This window comes from Apodemus sylvaticus, chromosome 21 (assembly GCF_947179515.1).
Source record: "Apodemus sylvaticus chromosome 21, mApoSyl1.1, whole genome shotgun sequence".
Taxonomy (NCBI): domain Eukaryota; kingdom Metazoa; phylum Chordata; class Mammalia; order Rodentia; family Muridae; genus Apodemus; species Apodemus sylvaticus.
This window is the reverse complement of record NC_067492.1, coordinates 51,721,621-51,744,722: the sequence shown is the minus strand read 5'-3', so window position 1 is coordinate 51,744,722 and position 23,102 is coordinate 51,721,621. Positions and strand designations below refer to the sequence as shown.

General features: G+C 46.0%; 1 protein-coding gene across 3 annotated transcripts in view; it reads left to right on the top strand.

Moving 5' to 3' along the window:
- The window catches only part of Znf827 (zinc finger protein 827), a 191,622-nt gene that overhangs the window by 17,551 nt on the left and 150,969 nt on the right, over window positions 1-23,102 (top strand). For all 3 annotated transcript variants that reach the window (XM_052166282.1, XM_052166280.1, XM_052166283.1), the window contains exon 2: window positions 20,286-21,323. In XM_052166282.1, the coding sequence (XP_052022242.1) occupies window positions 20,286-21,323 (1,038 nt within the window). The remainder of the gene's footprint in view (window positions 1-20,285; window positions 21,324-23,102) is intronic.

Below are 23,102 nucleotides of genomic sequence, written 5' to 3'. Positions count from 1 at the left end.
AAGTAATACACCATGAAAAGGCGGCTTGTCAGGCTCCTAAGCAAACAGTCCTATGTGCCCCTTTTCCTGAGCACAGCCATAGACCACAGCACAGACAGAAGGACCCGTAATGCATACAATATAACTTACAACATCAAAAAGATATTTATTCCAGAATCAATTTTCAATAAAATGAATATTTTTTACTCCTTTGCCAGGTGTTCTTCTTTTTTGAAAAGCAACTTCTTTTATTGAAAAATGAAGTGAAAACATTTTATAATAAAATTGAAGACTTACATGAAAAATATTTCTGATAAAATAGAAGAGATATATAGAAAAACACGTCAAAATTGACAATTTTCATGGAAAATTAAAGAGTAAAGTGGTAGACATAAAAAACATTGCTAAATTAATTGAAAAAGGAAGTAGAAACATTTTATGATAGAATTGAAGATTTATGTGGAAAATATTTCTGATAAAATTGTAGAAAAATGTAAAAAAGCATGTTAAAATTGAAGATTATCATGGAAAATTATACAGATAAAATGGTAGGCATAAAAAATAATTCTCAGTTGGTTGAAAGTGGAATTATAAACATTTTCAGGTAAAATTGAAGATTTACAAGGATAATATTTCTGATAAAATTCAAGAAATATATAGAAAAACATTAAAATTGACTATTTCATTGAAAATTATACAGATAAAATGGTAGACATAAAAAACTTTCTAAATTAATTGAAGGTAGAATTAAAAACATTTTGTGATAAAAATCAGAGATTTACACAGAAAACATTTCTGATAAAATAGAAGAAATATATAGAAAAACATGTTAAAACTGAAGATTATCATGAAAAATAATGCAGATAAAATGGTAGACATAAAATAATTGCTAAGTTAATTGAAAGAGGAATTACAAACATTTTCTGATAAAATTGAAGATTTACATGAAAAATATTTCCGTTAGTCTATGTCTTTTTATTGGTGAATTGAGTCCATTGATGTTCAGAGATATTAAGGAATAGTGATTGTTGCTTTCTGCTATTTTTGATGTTATTGTTATGTTTGTGTGGATATTTTCTTTTGGGTTTGTTGGAAGATTACTTTATTGGTTTTTCTAGGGTGTAGTTTCCTTCTTTGTGTTGGGGTTTTCCATCTATTATCCTTTGTAGGGCTAGATTTGAGGGATAATATTGTGTAAATTTGGTTTTATCATAGAATATCTTGGTTTCTTCATGTATGGTGATGGAGAGTTTTGCTGGGTATAGTAGCCTGGGCTGGCATTTGTGTTCTCTTAGGGTCTGTATGAGATCCGCCCAGAATCTTCTAGCTTTCGTTGTCTCTGGTGAGAAGTCTGGTGTAATTCTGATAGGTCTGCCTTTATAAGTTACTTGCCCTTTTTCACTACTGCTTTTAATATTCTTTCTTTGTTTAGTGCATTTGGTGTTTTGATTATTATGTGTCGGGTGAACTTTCTGACCTAGTCCAGTCTGTTTGAAGTTCTGTAGGCTTCTTGTATGTTCATGGGCATCTCTTTCTCTAGGTTAGGAAAGTTTTATTCTATAATTTTGTTGAAGATATTTACTGGCCCTTTAAGTTGGAAATTTTTGCTCTCTTTAATACCTATAATCCTTAGGTTTGGTTTTCTCATTGTGTCCTGGATTTCCTGGATGTTTTGGGTTACCAGCTTTATGCATTTTGCATTTTCTTTGACTGTTGAGTCAATGTTTTCCATGGTATCTTCAGCACCTGAGATTCTTTCTTCCATCTCTTGTATTCTGTTGTTGATGCTTGCATCTATGACCCCTGAATTCTTTCCAAGGTTTTCTATCTCCAGAGATGTCTCACTTTGTGATTTCTTTATTGTTTCTACTTCCACTTTTAGATCCTGAGTGACTTTGTTCAGTCAGTTCCTTCACTTGATTGTTTGCGTTTTCCTGTAATTATTTAAGGGATTTTTGTGTTTCCTTTTTAAGGGCTTCTGCCTGTTGACCCATGTTCTCCTGTATTTCTTTAAGAGACATTTGTGTTTCTCTTTAAGGGCTTTTACCTGTTGACCCATGTTCTCCTGTATTTCTTTAAGGGAGTTATTTAAGCCCTTCTTGAAGCCCTTTATCAGCATCATAAGATTCAATTTTAAATCCAACTCTTGCTTTTCTGGTTTGTTGGGGTGTGCTGTGGTGGGAGAACTGGGTTCTGATGTTGACAAGAAGCCTTGGTTTCTGTTGGTAAGGTTCTTGTGCTTGCCTTTCACCATCTGGTTATCTCTGGTGCTAGTTGGTCTTGCTGTCTCTGGCTGGAGCTTGTCCTTCCTGTGAGCCTGTAAGCCTGTGTCTGCACTCCTGGGAGATCAACTCTCTTCTATCAAGGTCTGTGCACAGAAGGCTGTGGAGCCACCTGGCTCCCTGGTACAAATGGTAGCCTGAAGACCTCTGTCCCAGCTGCTCCACTGATCGTATGCCCCGTGAGCTCCTAGCTGTTCCCCTCCAGAGAGAAGGTGGAGATCTCACCTCCATGCTCATAAGTGAAAGAGCTGCTGGGAGATCACTCTCTTCTGGCGGGCTGTGCACAGAAGGCTGTGGAGTCACCCGGCTCCCTCGTGCGTTTGCCAGACATTCTTAAGTGAAACCAGCACAGGTTTTTCTGTCCCCTGCCACACCCTATGTATGTATGTGTGTACATATGTATGTATGTATGTATGTATGTATGTATGCATGTATGTCAGGGTCTTACTAAGTTATGTTCTAAATTACCTCACCAGTTAAATGAACTCTCTTCTGTAAATACAAATGTAACATTGCTGGTCTGTGAAGATGTGTCATGTTTAGCCAATTATGTCCTGGCTCCTCTGTTGGAGACGGATGCTTCTGATCCTCACCTGCCTGGTTAGTTTTTGGTCAACTTGTTGAAAGCTAGTGTCATTTGATGAGAGGGGAAACTTGACGGAGAAAATACCTCCTGTAGACTGACCTGTGGGGCATTTTCTTGATTTGTCAGTGAAGATTGGGGAGGGCCGAGCCCACTGTGGGTCGAGTTGTCTGGGAAGGTGTTTCTGGGTGGAATACGAAACCAGGCTGAGCAAACAAAGAGAAGAGGTTCAGTAAGCAGCTCTCCTGAGTGGCTCAACTTCAGTTCCTGCTCCACAATCCTGCCTCAGCTTCTCTCAGTCGATTCAGACTCCGGATATGGAAGCCAAATAAGCCCTTTCCTCCCTCAGGTTGCCTGTGGTCATGGTGACACCACCCACACAGCTCATTTACCTTAGAGGATTCATAGTTACCAAGAAGAGATGGCTTAGCTAGGCCCTTTCTGGAACCTGAGAATACATCTGGTTTTCTTTCACTGTCTTCCTCCCTGAGTTGTGGTCCTCACAATTGAGATGTACCTCGGATGCACCCTCTCGTCCCCACACTACAGTGACCAGTCTCACTGATGTTTCCGAGATAGTTCTAGAAGTCACCAGGCCTCCACCCTCTGTCATTGCTGTAGTGAGCCCTCTCACTCTTCTCCCAGGTATTTGGAAACGTGGGCCCCTCCTACCACATGTTTTTACTTAACTTCCAATGTCCCCTATTCCTGTGTGTGTGATCTGTCCTTCATGAGAAGTTTGAACTTCTAGACCCCGTAGGGACATCGTCTGAGCCCCTGTGCCCTTGCTTCATGTATGCGGTGTGACCCCCTACTGCTATCCGTACCTTTGCCTGCTCATGTTCTTTCCCCATTTTGAGGGTGAGCAGGTAACTGTTTGACCCGATAATGTTCACCTTTGCCTTCAGATACCAGAGAGGCCCTTCATGTGTCTCTCCATGGTTACAGCTACCGAGCAGAATTAGGCAAGCATTTCTGGTTCACTTACTGGTATGAGCCTGCTGTTGACGGAGGCTGGACTTTTTACGAACATGGAGCATGTAATCTTTTGTTGTTGTTGTTTTGTTTTCTTTTACATGTTTTTCTATGTAACAGCTTGATCTGCAGCAGGTGGGTAGTAAATGATTTAATGAAGGGAGGGGACTGAAAACCACTTACAACCAGCTGGGTTGACAAAGCAAGTTCCAGGATATCTAGGACTGTTAAGAGAAACCCTGCCTGGGACAGCCTCCCTGCCCTCCCCCCCCCAAATGTTACAAAGTAAAAGAGAAAATGGTGCATAAAACTATTGAAAGAAAAAGCCTGATGGTGGTGGCATGTCCTTTTAATCTGAGCCCTTGGGAGGCAGAGGCAGGTGGATCTCTGAGTTCAAGGCCAACCTGGTCAACAGAGTGAGTTCATGGACAGCTGGGGCTATACAGAAAAACCCTGTCTTGAAAAAAACCAAAGAGAGAGACAGAGAAAGACAGAGAGACAGAGACCAGAAGGAAGGTAGAGAGGAAAAAAAGATGGAGGAGGGAGGGAGGGAGAGAGAATAAAGAGTCACAACCCCAATATAGGAAGCGCTGGGCTGGGCTGGTTTTTGAGAAGGGTTTGTAAGCTGGGTGGGGAAGAAGCTGCTGAACACTGCTGTGTATAGCCTCGCGGCCTGGAGATGTCTGGGGAGAATCATACGCTTCAGGAGGAGACTAGGCTGGGAGAGTGGAGGCCGTGACCCACAGCCCGGGACCACTGCCCCGTGAGCGTAGGAGGGAACGCCTGTGGTTGGAAGCCTCGGGCACTCTCTGAGGTGTAGCTCTCTCTCCACGGTTGCCTGTCCCTGCCTTTCTGTCCTCAAGCTGTGCCAGGATTGTGAGATTTTCCTGATGACTGGGCACATTTGGCATCTGGATCCTATGGTTTCCAGCAACCAACAGTTTCCTGTCTTCGTTGGTTGAGATGACCATGACATAATGCACAGAGCAGCATGCTGGTTCTCTGCCAGGACGCACTCTGGCCAGACTCCTGCGTCCCGGGAAGAAAGTTAAAGAGAAGCCACGTAGGAGCTAAGCTGACGCCATGTGCTTCACGTCTGTCATTCTGGTCTGGCTTCATAGTCATCAACAAACATCGGGCAGTCATAGGCGCTCCTAAGAGAGAGGCACCTGCACGGATCAAGTGGGTCTGACGCATAAGTAGCTGGAGTTTGATGGACCAGAAACGTGCGGAGTTCCTCTCTGGAACTCCTTTCCCTACTCGAGAATGTCTTTAAAGCTATATAAAACTTCTTGTGGCCGTGTTTACACCAACTTGGTCATTTCTTGAGGTTGTGTGGATGGTTAATTTATTTATTTATTGAGGAAAATCTTCAGTTGTCTGCTAAATGGTATTCCTGGGCTCTGACGTTTTCTTGCTCTTACCTTTAGGGCCAGTTCGGGTGGAGAGGGAAGTGTTTGTGGTTTTAAGAGCTTATTTAGGACTTGGAGTGTAGCTTAGTAGTGAGACCGCTTGGATGCGCGTGTAACTCGTGAGGTCAGCACGCTTGGATGCGCGTGTAACTCATGAGGTCAGCACGGAGGCGGTAAATGCAGGAGGATCAGAAGCTCAAGGCCGTCCTTGGTTACATATCGATGCCAGCTTCAGGTATGTTGGACCATCTGGTAGGGGAGCTTTTTCATTTTGTCTGTCTGTCTGTCTGTCTGTCTGTATAACCATCACTCACGACAACAAAAAATGGAATATGGAAGAATGTCTGCTCTGGCTACTCTACTGCTGGTGTATGCTGATCATAATGTATAAACACCCAGACCAGAAAACAGACAAAACGGTTTCCTCCCGGAAACTCTAAAACATAGCATGACCAGGTGACTATGTCCATGTCTAAAGGCCTTCTCTCAACCTGTATCCGTGAAGAGCATCCTCAGAGCATTCCTCCATTGCCCCATGCTTTCCCAGCCTCCTTTTCAAAGGTCAGTTATCCATGGAGGACACACCGTCCAATCAGAATCCCATACTGTATTGGCCAGGGCAGTTGGAGGGCAAAGAGAGATGAGATGTCGTTGTCTACACACAAAAACAGGGATATTTTATAGATTCTCCAGGGTGACAAAGAGAAGAATTGACTGCAGGTGGTTACCATGTGGCTGTGCGCATGCACGTGTGAGCACACACACACACCCGCACGCGCGCACGCGCGCGCGCGCGCACATGCACACATGGAGGGGGAGATGTTCTGGTTTGGTTCTGGAACATCTGCACTGTGGTTAAAGCCTTTGCAAGGCAGCAACAAGAGCTCTCGCTCTGATCCTAGGTCTCCCTTGCTCTGATCCTAGGTCTCCCTCGCTCTGATCCTAGGTCTCCCTCATTCTGATCCTAGGTCTCCCTCATTCTGATCCTAGGTCTCCCTCACTCTGATCCTAGGTCTCCCTCACTCTGATCCTAGGTCTCCCTCATTCTGATCCTAGGTCTCCCTCGCTCTGATCCTAGGTCTCCCTCATTCTGATCCTAGGTCTCCCTCATTCTGATCCTAGGTCTCCCTCGCTCTGATCCTAGGTCTCCCTCATTCTGATCCTAGGTCTCCCTCGCTCTGATCCTAGGTCTCCCTCATTCTGATCCTAGGTCTCCCTCATTCTGATCCTAGGTCTCCCTCGCTCTGATCCTAGGTCTCCCTCATTCTGATCCTAGGTCTCCCTCGCTCTGATCCTAGGTCTCCCTCGCTCTGATCCTAGGTCTCCCTCATTCTGATCCTAGGTCTCCCTGGGTACATTTCCAGAAGCATCAAGCTTTGCTGGGAAACAGAAACATTCCCCTCCCCCATAAACTCAAGAACAGTGCCAGTCTCCCATCAGGGGCGTACAGTAGAGCTGTTTCAGTGAAAAGCCCAAGTAGTCAGCCTGAGGAAGACCAGAAAAGGCAGGAGTCACATCCAGGAATCCTTTGCTTTGTGTTTGGAGACAAGATCTCACTGTGTAGCTCTAGGTGAGCTGAGCTCCCTAGGCAGACTAGGCTGGCCTGGAACTCACAGAGATCCACCTGGCTTCAAGCTGTGGACGACTACATCCAGCAATCCTAGAATTCTCAAGAGGTGAGGCAGATGAGGCAGCCAGGCCTAGAAGTGTCCACACAGCTGCAGGACACCCTGGCCCTTGGAATCACCTTTGCTTGCTGGCTGGTTGTAGTTTTTGTTGATTTTTATGGGCTTTTGGCCTTTCATCCCCCCCCCTCTCTCTGTGTGTGTGTGTGTGTGTGTGCCAGGAGGTGAGGGGAGAAAACAAAAGGAAATCACGAGTTAAGAAGACATTTGATTGCCTGATAGAAACACTGGCTTTGAGCCTAACCTAAGTAAAGGTTAAAATTGTTGGCCTACCTCATGGCTTAGTGTTAAGTTGGCATTAGGTGTCCTTGTGATCCGTCTGGTATCATGGGGTTTTTGTGCCCAACCAATGAAAACATGTCTTCTCACAATCAACGGTGCTAGTATCTTTTGGGACTGATGTAGGTGGTAGGCTGTCTCCTCTCCCGAATCTTTTGTCTGTATCTTCTGCCACTAAATGCAAAGCACAAAGCAATTTTATTTCTTTATCTTGCTAAATTGTTTCCCATCCATGGCTCTTTTCCTCTTGTACGCAAGTAGTAAATTTTTAGGAAGTAAAAATGTACAGTGTGATGAGTTCCTTTACCAGGAAGGACTTGGGCGTGTGTAAGGTGCATCATCCGGCCCCTGCTGTTGGGACATACGGCAAATAACTTGATCATTTCGTGCATAAGCTGATTTCACTGCCTATTCATTTATCTGTCTGGGATGCTATTTCTCAGCCTGGAGTGCGCGATTGTGTTATCAGGGTCTTGTTTTCCGGTTAAGTTCTTTTTTTGATCTATTAAGGATTTCCTGGTGATTTCAGTCATTTTATAATTTATTGCCCATCTTATAACAGGTATTGGTAATATTAGGCTGAAAACATTTATACAAGAGGAAATAAAAGTCAAGGAAGCAGGTAATTGACCCATCTATCAGCCCTAGCAGATGATGTCTCTGATAACAACATGGTAGCCATAGTGACTTTATTTCTGATTGCTTGTGGGGACGGAGTCTATGTGCCTTTTGTGCATATGGAGGTGTGTGAGAGGGCAGAGGAGAGAGCAGTCTATCAAGACTAAGCAAAACAGTTGTGTTTCTGGACTGGCCTTTGGTAAGTGGATTCACAGGGTGTTCTAAACCATCCCTCCGGCGTGTGTTTGCTACAGTGTATAGAAGGCTGACTGTACGTTCTCTCGTTGCTGGTTGGTTGCTTACCAGGCACCAAGAGGCTTCACATACGAATGCCTTTTTCTAAATCCTTCACTTGAATGACATTTGGAAATTCGGGATGTAGGTGGTGGTGGGGGACATGTTAGTCTTTTTATTTTATATAGCCTCAGTGGGCCAGTTCTGGCAAAAATAGCCACCTTAGCAGAGGTGACATTACTAAGGGTTAGTTTTAATTGTCAACTTACCACAATCTAAGGTCATCAGATTAGGCTGGTCTGTGGATTTTCTTATTTGTGTTAATGGAGGTGGGAGACCCCATCTGGATGTGGGCGGTATCCTTTCACGGACTCTGGATGAAGGGAAGCCGGAAGGGGCTGAGCTCCAGTGTACATGAGTTCTGAGTGCCCTCCGTCCTTGACGGTGGGCATGATGGGACAGCTGTTTCAGGTTCCTTGACCTCTCCACAGTGACAAACTGGTAAAGCTTTGAATTCAGGTATGAAAAAAAAATCATAGGAACATCCATTTTTGAAGAAGATTTAAGTACTTCTAAGTGCATGCGTATTCTGTTTGTATGCAGCCGTGTGCACCGTACGCACGCCTGGTGCTTGCACATTGTATCTGGAGCTGAAGTTACAGATGCGTGTGAGCTGCCACGTGGATGCTGGGAACTGAACTTTGGCCCTCTGGGAGGGCAGTGAGTGGTCTTAACGGCTATGCCACCTCTCCAGTACCCAAAGAAACATTCTAAGAGTGTTAACTTTTTGGGGCTGCCATAACAGGGTATCATAAACTGGTGGCTTAACTTTTAGCTTAAAAAAATACATCTCTCTCTCTCTCTCTCTCTCTCTCTCTCTCTCTCTCTCTCTCTCCCTCTCTCTCTTTCTCTCTCTCTGTGTGTGTATGTGTGTGTGTCTGTGTGTGTCTGTGTGTATGTGTCTGTGTGTCTGTGTGTGTATGAGTACACGTATGGCATATGTGTAGAGGTCAGTGCAATTTTCAGGACCTAATTCTCTCCTTCCACCCTTCCACCCTGTGGGTCTGGAAGATCAAACTCACATTGCCCAGCTTGGCAGCAAGCTCCTTTACCCACTGAGCCATTTCACCCGCCCAAAGTAGTGTTTTAAACACCTTCAGTTCTGGAAGCTGGACATTCATTCGTGGTTAGGGGGTCAGCAGGGCAGCATGCATTCCGAAGGCTGCTGGGCTGCCTCGAGATTCTGATCTAGCTCCTGGAAGCTCTGTGGCTGGTGAGAACCTATTTACAGCCTTCCATGGTGTCTCCCTGAGCAGTATGCTTCTGAGTCCAAACTCCTGTTTATAGAGACCTGTCATCTTAGATCTGGGAGTCACCTAATTACTTCATCTTAACTTGGTCGTGTGAAGAGGCCTGTTCACGTGTATTGGGGTCGCTTGGTGTCTGAATGTCATTTGAACACAGTTCAGCCTGTGACATCAGTTATTTATCCCTAGTTTGCACACAGTTTGCATTTTTAATTACAATGACTTTAGTCGTATATGGTGTGTGTGTGTGGTGGGGGTTAAGTGTACCTTGACATGTCTGTAGAACTCAGAGGATGACTTTTGGGAGTCAGTTCTTTCCTTCTGCTAAGTGGGTCCTAAGGGTCAAACTCAGGCTTGGTGGCAGGATCACTTAGTCATCTTGTTGGTCCTGGACACAGTTTTAAAGAGCCTAGTGATTTTCTTCTGCTTATCAAAGACAATAACCACAAATTTAGAAGAAAGGGCCTCTGCCTTGGATTAGTTGAGACCCTCAAGTCTTCAAAAGGACTATTGAAGTAAGAACCATAACTTGAAATCCAAAGGTAGGGGCTGAGGAGATGCCACAGTGGGCAACACACTTGCTACACAAACATGAGGGCCTGAGTTTAGGCGCGCAGTGCCCACATAAGAGCCACAGTGCTGCTTGCTTGTAGCCCCAGTGCTGAGGAGCAGAGGCAGGAGGATTCCTAGAATGCACCTGTGAATCCGCCTAGCCAAAGCACTGGATGCCAGTGAGTAAGAGAGACTGTCTCAGAAATGAGGTGGTCAGTGGAGGAGGAAGATGATCATTGTCATCCTCTGGCTTCCACACCTCCATGCATGGCTTGTGGAAGTACACATGCACACATATCCACCTCCAACCTCCACACATCCACGGCGTTTGAAGCCAATTAATTAATACAGGTGCAAGGCAATGATAATCTATGTAGTTCCTGAGACACACCTGTGTAATAGAAACACAATGATAATCTCAACCTGTTAATGGTTTTGTTTGGAGCGTACACATTCTAAAATCCCTCTAAGATGAAGTGGTAAAAAAAAAAATACTGTATATTTGGTGATCTTTTGGTAACTTTTTTATTACCTGAAAAATTTTATTTTATTTTTTATTTTATTTTACTTTTGCCACAGTGCCTCTTAAGGTTTGCTTTTCAACTTGGTTTGGTCACTCAGAGAGTGCATGACTGAGGCGTTATGAGTTTGGAACTGTGGGTATCCATGAAGTTTACTGGCAAGCCTCAGATATACACTGTGGTAGCAGGTATATCTTAGGGGCTCAGTTCATTCATTCACTAGGCCTTTACTGGGAGCCTGCTGTGCGCCAGGGTTTGCACTAGAATTCACCGCTCACTGAAAAATGATAGAAAGGGTCCATGATCTTGTAAGGGACATGGGTTTCATGGGGACCCTGGATCTTCTGTCTTGGCTTTGTCAATCAGCTGAGGGATTTCCAGCACACCATTGGCCTGTCTCTGGGTCTGGCCATTAGAACTGGGTTTCCAAAATCATAAAAACAGATTTTGAATTCACAAATTGTCTTTGAAGTTATGCTGGACAAGCCTAGAAGCTTGTCTGTGCTTTAGCTTTGGTCTCTGAAGGCAGTGGTCACAGGACTGGCAGCAGTAGGCTCTCTGGTTGAGAACAACATCGGTTGTGAAGCCACCATCACTGAGCCCACAGCATTCTACCGGGTATTGACCTGCATTCTCTGCTGTGGTTGTTTTGTTTTTGAGATAGTGTTTATGCAGCAGGCTGGCCTGGAACCGGAGCCTCTTGCCTGTACCTCCTAAGTGTTGGGATCACCAGCTCGTGTGCCATGACACTCAGCAGTTCATATGTCCTCAGTTCTCCAAGTAGATGGCTATACACACACACACACACACACACACACACATACACACACACACACGTGCCATCTTGAGAACACGTTTTCCTTGATATCTTGTGGGAAGCACCCAGTATCATTAAGGAAAGAGTCGGAGCTCTGTGTAGGAGGCCGAATTTGTAAAAATGCTAATTAAAGACCTTTGGGGTTTCCGGGAGGGGCTCCTACAATCAGTCCTGGTTACCTTGGGTGGGCGGGGTGGGGCTAGGGGCTGTCTTCTCTTGCCTGGGAAGGGAACTTGGGTGGAAAACTTGCAAAGTAGGTTCTTTTCTTTGTTCTGTTTGAGTCACTGTTTTTACAGTATTGTAGATTCTTATTTTGAAGATGGTTTCTATTATCAATAGATAGAGCCTCTCCAATCTTACAGCCATCTTCCTTCCCACTCATGCCTTTGAGAAGTAATAACTGAGGGCCTACTTTGTACTTGGCACTGTTCCAAGAGATGGGGACACAGCTACAAATGAAACAAAGACCTGCTCTCCCCCTTGCTCTTTGAGGGATTACCTGAAGACATGAGGACATTGGACATTGGCCACATGAAGAGAAAGGGTTTCTTACAAAGAGATAAACAGTCACAAGGTCACATGGCAGAGTTTATGTCTTTAGTCCGAGTGAGTGGCTGGAAATGGTGTCACAGGTATGGAGGTCATATAGGGCTTTGAGGTCTGGGATTGGATCCTGATGATCACAAGAAGCCGGATTGGATCCTGATGATCACAAGAAGCCTTGTGGAGACCTTGGTTGAAGTTGGGAATACTGGGATATGACAGTTTTGAAAGCTTTGGTCTGTCTGCTGGGTGAGTCTCCAAACCAGAACAAAACTGCTTCTGTGGCCTTGGCGATGTCCACTAAGGGGGTCTTGGTAGAAGTGGAGAAGGTAGTCAAGGACCCGTGTATGGAAGAAAGAACCAATGGAATCTGAGTGGGTGATATATGTGATAGTAACACCGAGAGGAAGCTGGAAGGTTTGGTGGGGTTCTAAGCCGTTGTCTTGGAAAGGTAGGGGGTGGCCATTTCTGTCGAGATGGCTGTTTTGATGGAGGAGCTGTCGGTTTGCTTGGCCAAATGAGAATGTGTCTGGGCTCTTTATCTGAGTATGTACTGGTGTACTAACTGGGTTGGTATTCATTCCAAAGACAAGGAATGGCGTGTCCATTTTTGTTATGTCTTTCCACCAAGGGGATTTGCATCATATTTGCAGGCAGTGTTGTGTGTGATTACTGGTCTGGCCCAGGATCCCCTCTGCAGTCTCAGGTGTGGGCTTCTCCCATGTTGCACTGGTATCAGGAATCTGGTTGTCGTCACCACCTTGCCAGTTCTTAAGTTTTCCTCTTGGCCTGGCTGACAGCTGTGTCTTCATTGAACTTTTGTCCCCGGGGAACTCGTGGGGCCTTTATCTCAGACCAAGCCCTGAAGGCCTACAAACCCCCCTAACCCCCCTTTCAGGGCCTCGTGGTGTCAGGAATATCCTCAGGCTCTAAGGCCACAAAGGCATAATTTAGCTTTGGCAGACGAAGCCAGCCCAACTACAGATGTGTTTTGTGCTCACATCATAAAACTGGTGGAGAGCAGCTTTGGATGCCTCAGAAGAAACTGATTAACCTGCGTGGAGTGGGCAGCTGGCTCTTGTCTTCCTGGCACCTCTTGCTGGGCCTTTTTCCTGTGACCCACATTGAGCCTACTAGGTCCCGCCCTCTGGCTTCAATGATAGGCCTAGAGAGGAGCATGACCATCAGCAGACCAATCAGAAGAGGAAAGACCTTTCACTCCCAGAGAGTGAAAATCTAGGTAGCCTGCAGTCAGGTATTTTTCCTGTTGTGAAGTGTGGTCTAGGAAACATCTAAAGGCCAACAATAATGTACCCTGATGGTCCTTGCAAAATCCTATCAAATCCCAGTCCTGTTGTGGTCTCATCTTCAGGGTATGATCCTCATGGAGAAAAGTGTTCTTTGTGCTCTGTAGTCCTGAGGTTTAGCGCCACCAGCTCACTGTCTTTGAGCATGGAGCAGGGTCTCCATGAAGGAACTAACTCTCAACATCTGTTGTCTAATGGCATGGTCTCTTAAGCTCGTGGGTGTGAGGGGGTCAGCGGTGAAGCTTGCCTTTGGCGAATCAGTAGTAGTGTGGTTTTCAAATGGGAAACGTACAGAATCTAGACATTTTCATCCCGTCAGGTTAATATCTCCACACACACTACCACTACCTGACTATTAGCCTTATCCACAAAAGACATGTTTTATTTTGGTTGTTGGCAGAGGAACGATCCTGTGTGTGGATGGTTTTTCAACATCTAACACTGCCTGCAGCGTTGAAACTAACTGCTCCCCCTTTTGACCAGCACCATGTTGGTGGGATCCCTACTGGTGGTGGCAGCCTTGTGATGTAAATGCTCTCCAGGCACAGCTCCACCATGGCCTGTAAACTGTAGGGCTTGACTTTGGGGCATGTGAATTCTGAGAATATTCCCTTATATGTTTGTTGTGTTAAATCAGTATTAGTAGGGGTTTGGCTGTTTGCAGAGTGCGCCCCACTCTTAGCCCACTAGAAGCTCCCGTTTCATCGTTTCATCCTCGGTACCACAGACTGGGTACAATGACGAAGTTCTGCAATCCCAGCACCCAAAAAGTGGGGTCAGGAAGAAGTTATTCTTGGCTACACAGCAAGTGTTCTACTACACATTTCTGTGATCGAATGTCTTGAGCAAAACCAGTTTAGGGGAGAAAGGATTTATTTCAGCTTATAATCCCAGGTTACAACACACAGCTGCAGGGAAGCCACAGCTGTCAGCCTCACTCACAGTGAAGATCAGAGAGAATGTGTGCTTACTTGCTTAGCATGACTTCTATACTCACGCACGGTTCTGGACCCTCTGCCTAGGGAATGATGTTGCCCAGAGTGGGTTGGTTCTCCCATATCAATTAACTTGATTAAAACAACCCCATAGCCGTGCCCACGGACTGACTCCATGTATTCAAATTCTTATTACGACTTCACACCTCACAGGTGGTTCTAGGCTGTGTTGACAAGTAAACCATTGCAGTGAATTTGAGGTAAGCCTGGAATCCCTCAGAGCCATAAGCAGTAATGTTGGTTTTGCTAATAGCTTTTGTAGTATAGCTCCCCCAACCCTACACATCACTTTTGTATACTGTCTCATGTAAAAGCTGGCTGTTGATTTGTAGCGAGTAATCCAGGTATAGTTGATAATGCCGATAGAGATGTGTAACCTTGGAAAACAGGTCTAGATGTTTCCCTCAGATACATTAAAGGGACTTGGATGATCTCAGGAGGGAGATGAGCTTGTTGGTAGGTACAGGTGAACATGCCTGTGCGAGTGTTACAGAGACACTCACTGTTGACCCAAGCCAGCCTCGGACAGTCCTAAGAGGCTGGTGGATGCACCTGTGTGGCCCACTGGCACATATGGTGTAGAAGCAGATTGAGAAACGGGGCTTACGGGTTTCTCTCTGCCCTTGCTTCACCATAACTCAAAAGGCTGGGAATTAATAGGCATTTTGTATGTGTTGTCTGCCCACCGCCATCCTTCTAAATGAGGAGGCCCTGAGCTGACTGTCAGCCCAATTAAATACATCGAATGAAAACTTTCCAACTTTGGGACAGTGAGGTGCAGAGACATTCTCTTCTGAGGACAGGGAGGAGTTCTGGATATCGACTTACCCGATCGCCACTTGAGAACTAAATTATAGATCAATGCGCTAGGTGGTGGAAGTTTGTTTTGTTTTACTCAAGAAAGAAGTACTCACAGTGTTGAGGCAGGATGTGTCTGGCCTGCTTTCATTCCATAATTGCAGTATGTTTCTTCTTTCATTGACTTTCTGATTTTTCAAGGGACCGTACAGACACATACACACACATGTGTAATACACACTGTTGTGTAAATCTGACGAGAAACAGTGTGAACCTGACAGTCTAGACAAAGATTGTTGGAGGAATAACAATGAGAACAACTTCTTCTTTGGTTTTGTTTTGGTTTTTTTGAGGATAAAAATAATGTGTTTACTAGAGTTATTTGCAGTGGCTGTTTAACGGCTTCCCTGATGTCTTGGCTGGGAGAGCTTCACCAGGACCTTGCAAAGCTCCACCGCCCCCTAGGCTGATTCCATCTTGACAGCAAGAAGATGGAGGACTTGCTGCCTGGCCTTCTCGAACACCGAGAAGTGAAAGTCGGGAGTTCCGTGCCCTGCACTTTGAGGCACCTCCTCTAGAATGCAGTGTCATAGCATGACATTCTGCCGGTAGAAGTCTTTCCTCATGTACAGGGACAAGAGTTCCCTGCAGCTGTAACAGTAGAGTCTCCGTGAACCTCTGCTCCACAGCATTCAGTGTGAAAATAAAAGGGAGTCCACAAAGAAAAGAATAAATAATAACAATTTATATTTGTGGGAAACCCACTCCTAGTCTTATAAACAAAGTGATTTTTGATTTCCCCCAACTTCTTTACGTCTTTACATATCTTAAACGTACTTTTGTAAAGGCCTCTGTACTTTTCGTTTGACTTCAAGGATGTTTGAATACTTTGAGCCGTGTCTCCTCTCAGATACCTGCTCTTTCTCATTTGAGGGGATGTGTTCAGATTCTGTGCTTGTTTGAATAGCTCCACCTTCAGAACCTTCATCTTCAGGGAAGTGGTTGTGCTGTAAGTACTAGGAGTTCTCTGGAGGAAACAAAACCAGCAGAATGGCTGCACATCACAAAGGTGACTTATTAGCCTGGCTTACAAGATACTTCCTGGCTACTTCAGGCTGTCTGCATACTGGAGGGGCTGAGAATCTAGTAGTTGCTCAGTGCACAAGGCTGGATGGCTCAGCAATGTAGCTATCAGCTAGCCTGGAACTGAAGACGGAGCAGAGCCTCTCCTAGAACATACTAAAGACTGAGAAGCTAGGGTCCATCATGGCGGCGGCAGCCATAGCAACCACAAGGCCGGTGTGATCACCAGCAAGGGTGAAGGCAGGCAGGCAAAAACAGCCCTGCTTTCCCCTCACACCTCTTTCCATCAGTTCTTTCAGGAAACACCCTCATGGACCCCCTCAGAGGTGTATCCCTTAAGTGAATTCCAGATCTAAGCAGGATTAATGACAAGGATCAACTATCACGGCGATTAAGACTACTATCTTTGTTTCTCAGTTTTGGGGTAGTTCAGGGGAACATGGGGTTCTGTGCTTGTGTCTGATAGGAATGGAAGATTGGATGCCTAAGGAACACGCGAGCATGTAATAGCATACACCACTCTGTGAGGTGTTTGCTCACTTGTAGCAATTGTTTGGGGTCACATTTTGGTAAAATTGAGAGGATGGCCTTATGTGGAGATTTCAGCTGTGTGTCTCACTTGAGAGTCTCTAATGTCTCCTTCACTCCTAGATAGGATCGGTCCGATTGGGTAACTAACTCCCTTAGCTTCCGACCCACTCAGCTGCTTCAGAAGGGATATCCTTCCACCTGGAGGGTGTGGAGGGCTAAGGAAATGTAGTCATGCTTTGGTCCTTTGCTACTAGATGCACTAAATTCCTTAGGAAGTTGGGTCAACTTCTACCTGTCATGACAAAAAAGAGGCAGAAAGGGAGTGTAGACATAAAGAATAGTGTAAAGGGTCGTCTCCTCAGGAGAGCATCTCCAGATAGGGAGCGAATGGCCTTTATGTGGGATGACCCCTTGTTGATTCACCTAATGGGAGGATACTTGGGGGTGTCTGGCAGAGCATCAGCCTCTAAGAACTTGGCAGAACTCATCCTGGAGGTCTCATGGGGGACTGGCTAGTTAGTAGAGAAGCCCAGACCAGGTGTCCAGAGATCTGGGTCCCTGTGTTTGATGTTGGTAGTGGGTAGCCAAATGGTGTTGAGTTAGCTGGTTTTCTTTATTGTATTTCTTCATCTCAGTGAAATGACAAGGGAGGACACCTGTCTGTAACGTTTTAGGTTCTTACCTCATCTCATGGATGTTAAGGTCTAGTTGACCCTTAATGCGCTGGCTCAGGGCCAGCCTTAAGTGTCTTAGTGGTCCACCAGTGTGAAACAGAAGCCAAGCACTGCCTTTTAGATCACGTATCGTTCTGTTCTCTTGTATATGTGTAACGATCAAAGAAGAGCCAACTAGTTCTTACTGTAATGATTCTCCAAACTTTTTACATTTCTTGCTGTTTGTAATAAAGATCCCATGTTGTTGTTGTTGTTATTGTTGTTGTTGTTATTTTGAAGTATAAGATATTTAATCTGAAATCTAGGCAGGTAGTTTGCTAAAGACATATAAAGTTGTTGAGTTGATGTTGAGTGCTTGAGGTTAGGTTACAATAAAAACCAAACACCCCCGACTCAGGAAGACACTGGGGAAATGAGGGTCCAGAGTCACCAGAGATTTCAGGACAGATGAAAACTGCAGAATCAACAGAGAAAAGGGAACTGTGGCAAATGGCAAGGAACCAGACTGGCTTTTACAGAGAAAATGCAATTTTTAGCGTTTTTGTTGGAAAAAAAAAAAAGCAAATTCCATTCGACATTTTACATTTTCTTGATAACTTAATAAAGGATCCGAGGAAGGAGTTGCAGACCTATCACCTAGTGAGGAAATTTGTTATCGGTGGCAGTTCCTCTTGGAACAGCACGGGAAGATCAATGTGTTTGCTTGTAGTTCCTCCTGCAGTCGCAATTCTGAAAACAAACAGTGCAGGATGGTTTGGAGTCTACCGCCAGGAGGAATTTGGCGTAGTCTCCAAACACAGATGGAACTCTGCTGGGGACCAGGCTCCCTGCTAGGCTCAAAATGGGGTATGTAGGTAAGGGAGCACAACCGGCCTCCAAGGAGCACCCTTTGAGAAGGGAAGAGGGCAACAGGTCTCATAGAGTGATGTTAAGCAACTGTCAACAAAATGTTAAAAAACACCCTTGGAGTTTGGCCACCAGCATCACCTGAAGGAAGCCATGTCCGTCCCTCCCCATGCTCCAGTTCATGAGGTGGTCTCCTGATTAATTCTTAGAACTGAAGCCACGTTCACAGCATGTTACTGACCTGCATGTGACATAGTCTCACTCATTCATAAACATCCTCTAAAGCACACACAGCCCCTTAGACCTCCTTTCCATGCGCCACACCCCAGCATTCACTGCGCATGCACACACACGCCCTTCTCACAGTGGCTCCTCCCTCTGCATGCCTGGGTCACTCTCCCAAGTTCTGCTTCTCTTTTATGTGTTTGCTCAAAAGTCGTTATCTCAGTGAGGGACCCTGCCACCTTGTCCAAAACTGCCTGTGGTCCTCCTCGTCACACGCTACAGAGTTTCCCCCTTCCCTCCTGCCTACAGCATCCTCTGTGAAGTATAGTTTCACATTATTCTCCTCTGATGAAGAGGAGGCTCCAAGAAGGCAGGGCCATTATTTTGCTAATTGTTGCTCAATTTAGAGTAGTCTAGAATAGTGTCTACCACACATTTAAGCACACCGTAGTTATTTGTTGAATGGGTGAGTAAGAAGCAGACATTAATTCTGTGGATCAACTAGAAGAAAAGAACCTTTGGAGCTGGGGTGAAGAGGCCTGAAGGATGATGGGTAGACTTTGCTGGATCCAGGCGTGAAGGATGATGGGTAGACTTTGTTGGACCTAGGCGTGAAGGATGATGGGTAGACTTTGTTGGACCTAGGCGTGAAGGATGATGGGTAGACTTTGCTGGACCTAGGCGTGAAGGATGATGGGTAGACTTTGTTGGACCTAGGCGTGAAGGATGATGGGTAGACTTTGCTGGACCTAGGCGTGAAGGATGATGGGTAGACTTTGCTGGACCCTAGGCGTGAAGGATGATGGGTAGACTTTGCTGGACCTAGGCGTGAAGGATGATGGGTAGACTTTGCTGGACCTAGGCGTGAAGGATGATGGGCAGACTTTGCTGGACCTAGGCGTGAAGGATGATGGGTAGACTTTGCTGGACCTAGGCGTGAAGGATGATGGGTAGACTTTGTTGGACCTAGGCGTGAAGGATGATGGGTAGACTTTGTTGGACCTAGGCGTGAAGGATGATGGGTAGACTTTGTTGGACCTAGGCGTGAAGGATGATGGGTAGACTTTCTTGGACCTAGGCGTGAAGGATGATGGGTAGACTTTCTTGGACCTAGGCGTGAAGGATGATGGATAGTCTTTGGCCTCAACCAGCCTTTCTGGGAAAGCACCGTGCAGACAAAGGTCACAAAGGTGAAAATGCCGTCGTGGCACTCACCCGAGTTCTTGGAACGCGACGTTCCACCTGACTGGCACGTGGGGGAGGGCCGCAGCGGTGGCAGGTCTATATATTAATAGATAGACAATAACTCCTGAGAACTTGTACTGGTGTAAAGGGACAGATTCCTAGCCATTGCCTTGAGTACGTGGCAAGAAAGCTGGCGACTTAAATCAGAACGCTGGCACGTGACCCACTCCCTCCCGAGGCCACCAATGCAAACAAGGTCTGATTTTTTTACGGGGCACTTTTCTGTTTTCAAAACACAGCCACATGCTCATTGGAACTTAAGCTTCATAACTGGCCAGCAGGGTGTGACAGGCAGTGTTTACACGTTCAGAGGAGCTTTATTAAAAACTGAATTGCATCTTACACTAGAGGACATGCAGCCTCAAAGCACCTAGGTGATATGCCTGAGGTCACTGGGTTGGCACGGGCCACAGCTTCCCGGCTCTGTCAGCCTCCTTTCTAGTTCTGCACTATCCAGAGCTGGTGTTTGCGAGGCTTCAGGCTTTATTTTCGTCTCCCTATTGATGAACAGCAGTGGGCTTTTTATCAAATCATTTCTTCTCCTTCTCTATCTAGTTCAGCTGGTACCGAATCATTGCTTAAAACGAGGGGCTCATAACATGAGCTACTTTTTTGTCTTTGCCTGTTTAGCGTGTTTACCTTGAGTCAGCTCTTGTCGTTGCTGGCTTTGGTGTGGTTCTGGGGTGGAGGGGAAGAGTGTGTGCAGGACGTCACCCCTCCCCCACCCCGTTGAGTGTCTCAAATGACCTGGCTGTTCTCTTTGGGAGTAACCTGGTCTTCTTGATTCCTTCCAGATGTTAGTAGGCAGGACGAGGCGGAGGGAGATTTCAGCGAAGGAGAACAGTGGTATGGGAACTCCTCTGAGACTCCGTCAGAAGCATCCTATGGGGAGGTCCAAGAGAACTATAAGCTGTCCCTGGAGGACCGGATCCAGGAGCAGTCCACATCCCCCGACACCTCCCTGGGCAGTGCCACCCCCAGCAGCCACACGCTGGAGCTGGTGTCCCTTGATGGTGAGGTTCTCCGAGACTCTCTGCAGTGTCAAGGCCACCTTTCACCCGGAGTGTCCTCTGTGTGCGACGATGACCCTCCTAGTTCCAATAAACCTCTGAGCAGCAACTTGCGGAGGCTGCTGGAGGCTGGGTCCCTCAAACTCGATGGCACAGCCAATGGCAGGGTGGAGTCCCCCGTGAATGTTGGCCCCAGTCTGTCATTTTCCCCACCATCCCACCATGCCCAGCAACTCAGTGTCCTGGCCAGGAAGCTGGCAGAGAAGCAGGATCAGAGTGACCAATACACCCCAAGCAACCGTTTCATATGGAATCAAGGTAAGTGGTTGCCGAACTCAGCCACCACCTGCGGCCTGTCCCCCGACTCCGCCATCCTCAAACTGAAAGCCGCAGCCAACGCTGTTCTGCAGGACAAGTCTCTGTCCCGGACGGAGGAAAGCCTGAGGTTTGAGTCCTTTTCCTCCCCGTTCAGCTCGCAGTCCGCCAGCTCCACCTTGGCGGCTTTGTCTAAGAAAGTGAGCGAGAGAAGTCTGACACCGGGTCAGGAGCACCCGCCTCCGGCCAGCTCTTTCCTGTCATTGGCCTCCATGACCTCCTCTGCAGCCCTTCTGAAGGAAGTGGCCGCCAGGGCTGCGGGTAGCCTTCTGGCTGAGAAGTCGTCTTTATTGCCTGATGACCCTCTACCACTGCCGCCTTCTGAGAAGAAGCCAGAGAAAGTCACCCCGCCCCCTCCCCCACCGCCGCCTCCAGCACAGCCTCAGTCCCTGGAATTACTGCTACTTCCAGTTTCCAAGGGAAGAGTCTCCAAGCCCTCCAATTCAGGTAAGGAATCCTGTTCAGCCACACCACTGGTCCCTCTGACTGGAAACGGCCCACCATGTCTTCCTCTTTGCCCTTTCACTGGCTTGGGGTGGGAGAGTTTCCCATCCAAGACGAGGCAGAAATCAAAAAGCAAGGACACAACAAAATACTTAAAATGGATAGCATAATAGTCTTCCGTGTGTGTGCCACACAAAGACATCACAAATAGCTGTGGTTTTGAAAAGTAATGAATAATCTTAGCGACTTGCAGTATACTCCCTCCCTTTCATATCCCTCCCCACCCCCACCCCTTGCCAAGTTCAGACTAGGTCCATTCCAGACACATTTAATGGGGGAGATCAAAGCATCCTTGTCAGAGTACAAGGCATCAGGGGAGCGCAGAGGGGGGAAAACACTGCTTTAGAAATAGTGGACAGGGGAGGTCCTGCTGCCTCTGGCACAAATGGACTTTTGTGTAATCAGTATAACTGCTCTGTCCTAGTTGATCACAGCATACACCTTTGTGTTAGTATTCTTATTACATTCTTTTTGTGTGTGTGGAATTTAAGCTTTGTTCACCTATCCTATTCACCTGCAATTTCTTGTCAAACAGTGCAAGTGTTTCTTGCACAGGCTTTGTTGTGTTCAAGTCCATTCAGATACAGAAGACTGTGTGTGTGTGTGTGTGTGTGTGTGTGTGTGTGTGTAAGATGGTCTTTTCCCAAGACATCACTGTCCCATAGAGCCCTGGCACTCACAGCCAGATGCTCTGAGGGAGGGGCTTAGTCACCACTGTGCCGCCGTGACAATGACATGTCATGTCCTGGTTTGCTTCAGAACTGCATTTGTGATACATACCTGTTCCTGGGATAGGGGTGATTTCAAATGTTCTGCAAAACTGGGATCAGAGGTAGACCATGTCCTCTCATTGTTATACCATTGTGACCTGTCAGTTGTCTGCAGCTGTACTGGTGAAGTGTGCTTGTGATCAGAGTTGATATCAGTTTGGTATTTAAGTTACAAACGTGCCAAGTGCTATAATTGTGGTTACCCTGAGATTTATGCAGGGGCCAGTGTGTTGGCTCTGAAGGTTAAGGCCCCAAGCCTGACTCCTGGATTGATCCCTGGTTCTCAGGCAGAACATGACTCCTGAAATCTGTCCTCTGACCTCCATGCAAACAGCATACATATGTCATACACGTGCATGTACACACACACACACACATACACACACATGCACACGCTCACTCTGATAATTGTAAAACAAAACAATGATAAACAACAACAAATTTTGTAAACAAGTTAGGCACAATGACCTATCATCCCAGCACTTAGAAAGGTTGAAGATTTGAGACTAGGCTGGACCCAGTAAGACTCTGTCAACAAACAAACAAACAAACAAGGAAAGTTGCAAATTGTCTTCAGACATCCATCTTTGTCTGGCATCTTTATCACACACACACACACACAGAGATAGATAGATAGATAGATAGATAGATAGATAGATAGATAGATAGAGATTCATGCATGTAGACTTGTCATGCATGTAGACTTGTCAGGTCTTCTCACATTGGCACAGTGCTCTTCAGGAAAAGCCAAACCCCAGGCTCCTGGCAGTCAATAAACCATAAACCAGCAATAGACTAATGGCACATACTTATAGTCTTTACATTGGAGAGGTAGAGGTAGAGGGATCTGAAGTTCAAGGTCATTCTTGGCTATATAATGACTTTGAGGGTTAGCCTGGGCTACATGAAACCCTATACAGGGGGAAAAAGAAAAAAGAAAAAGTACCCCAAA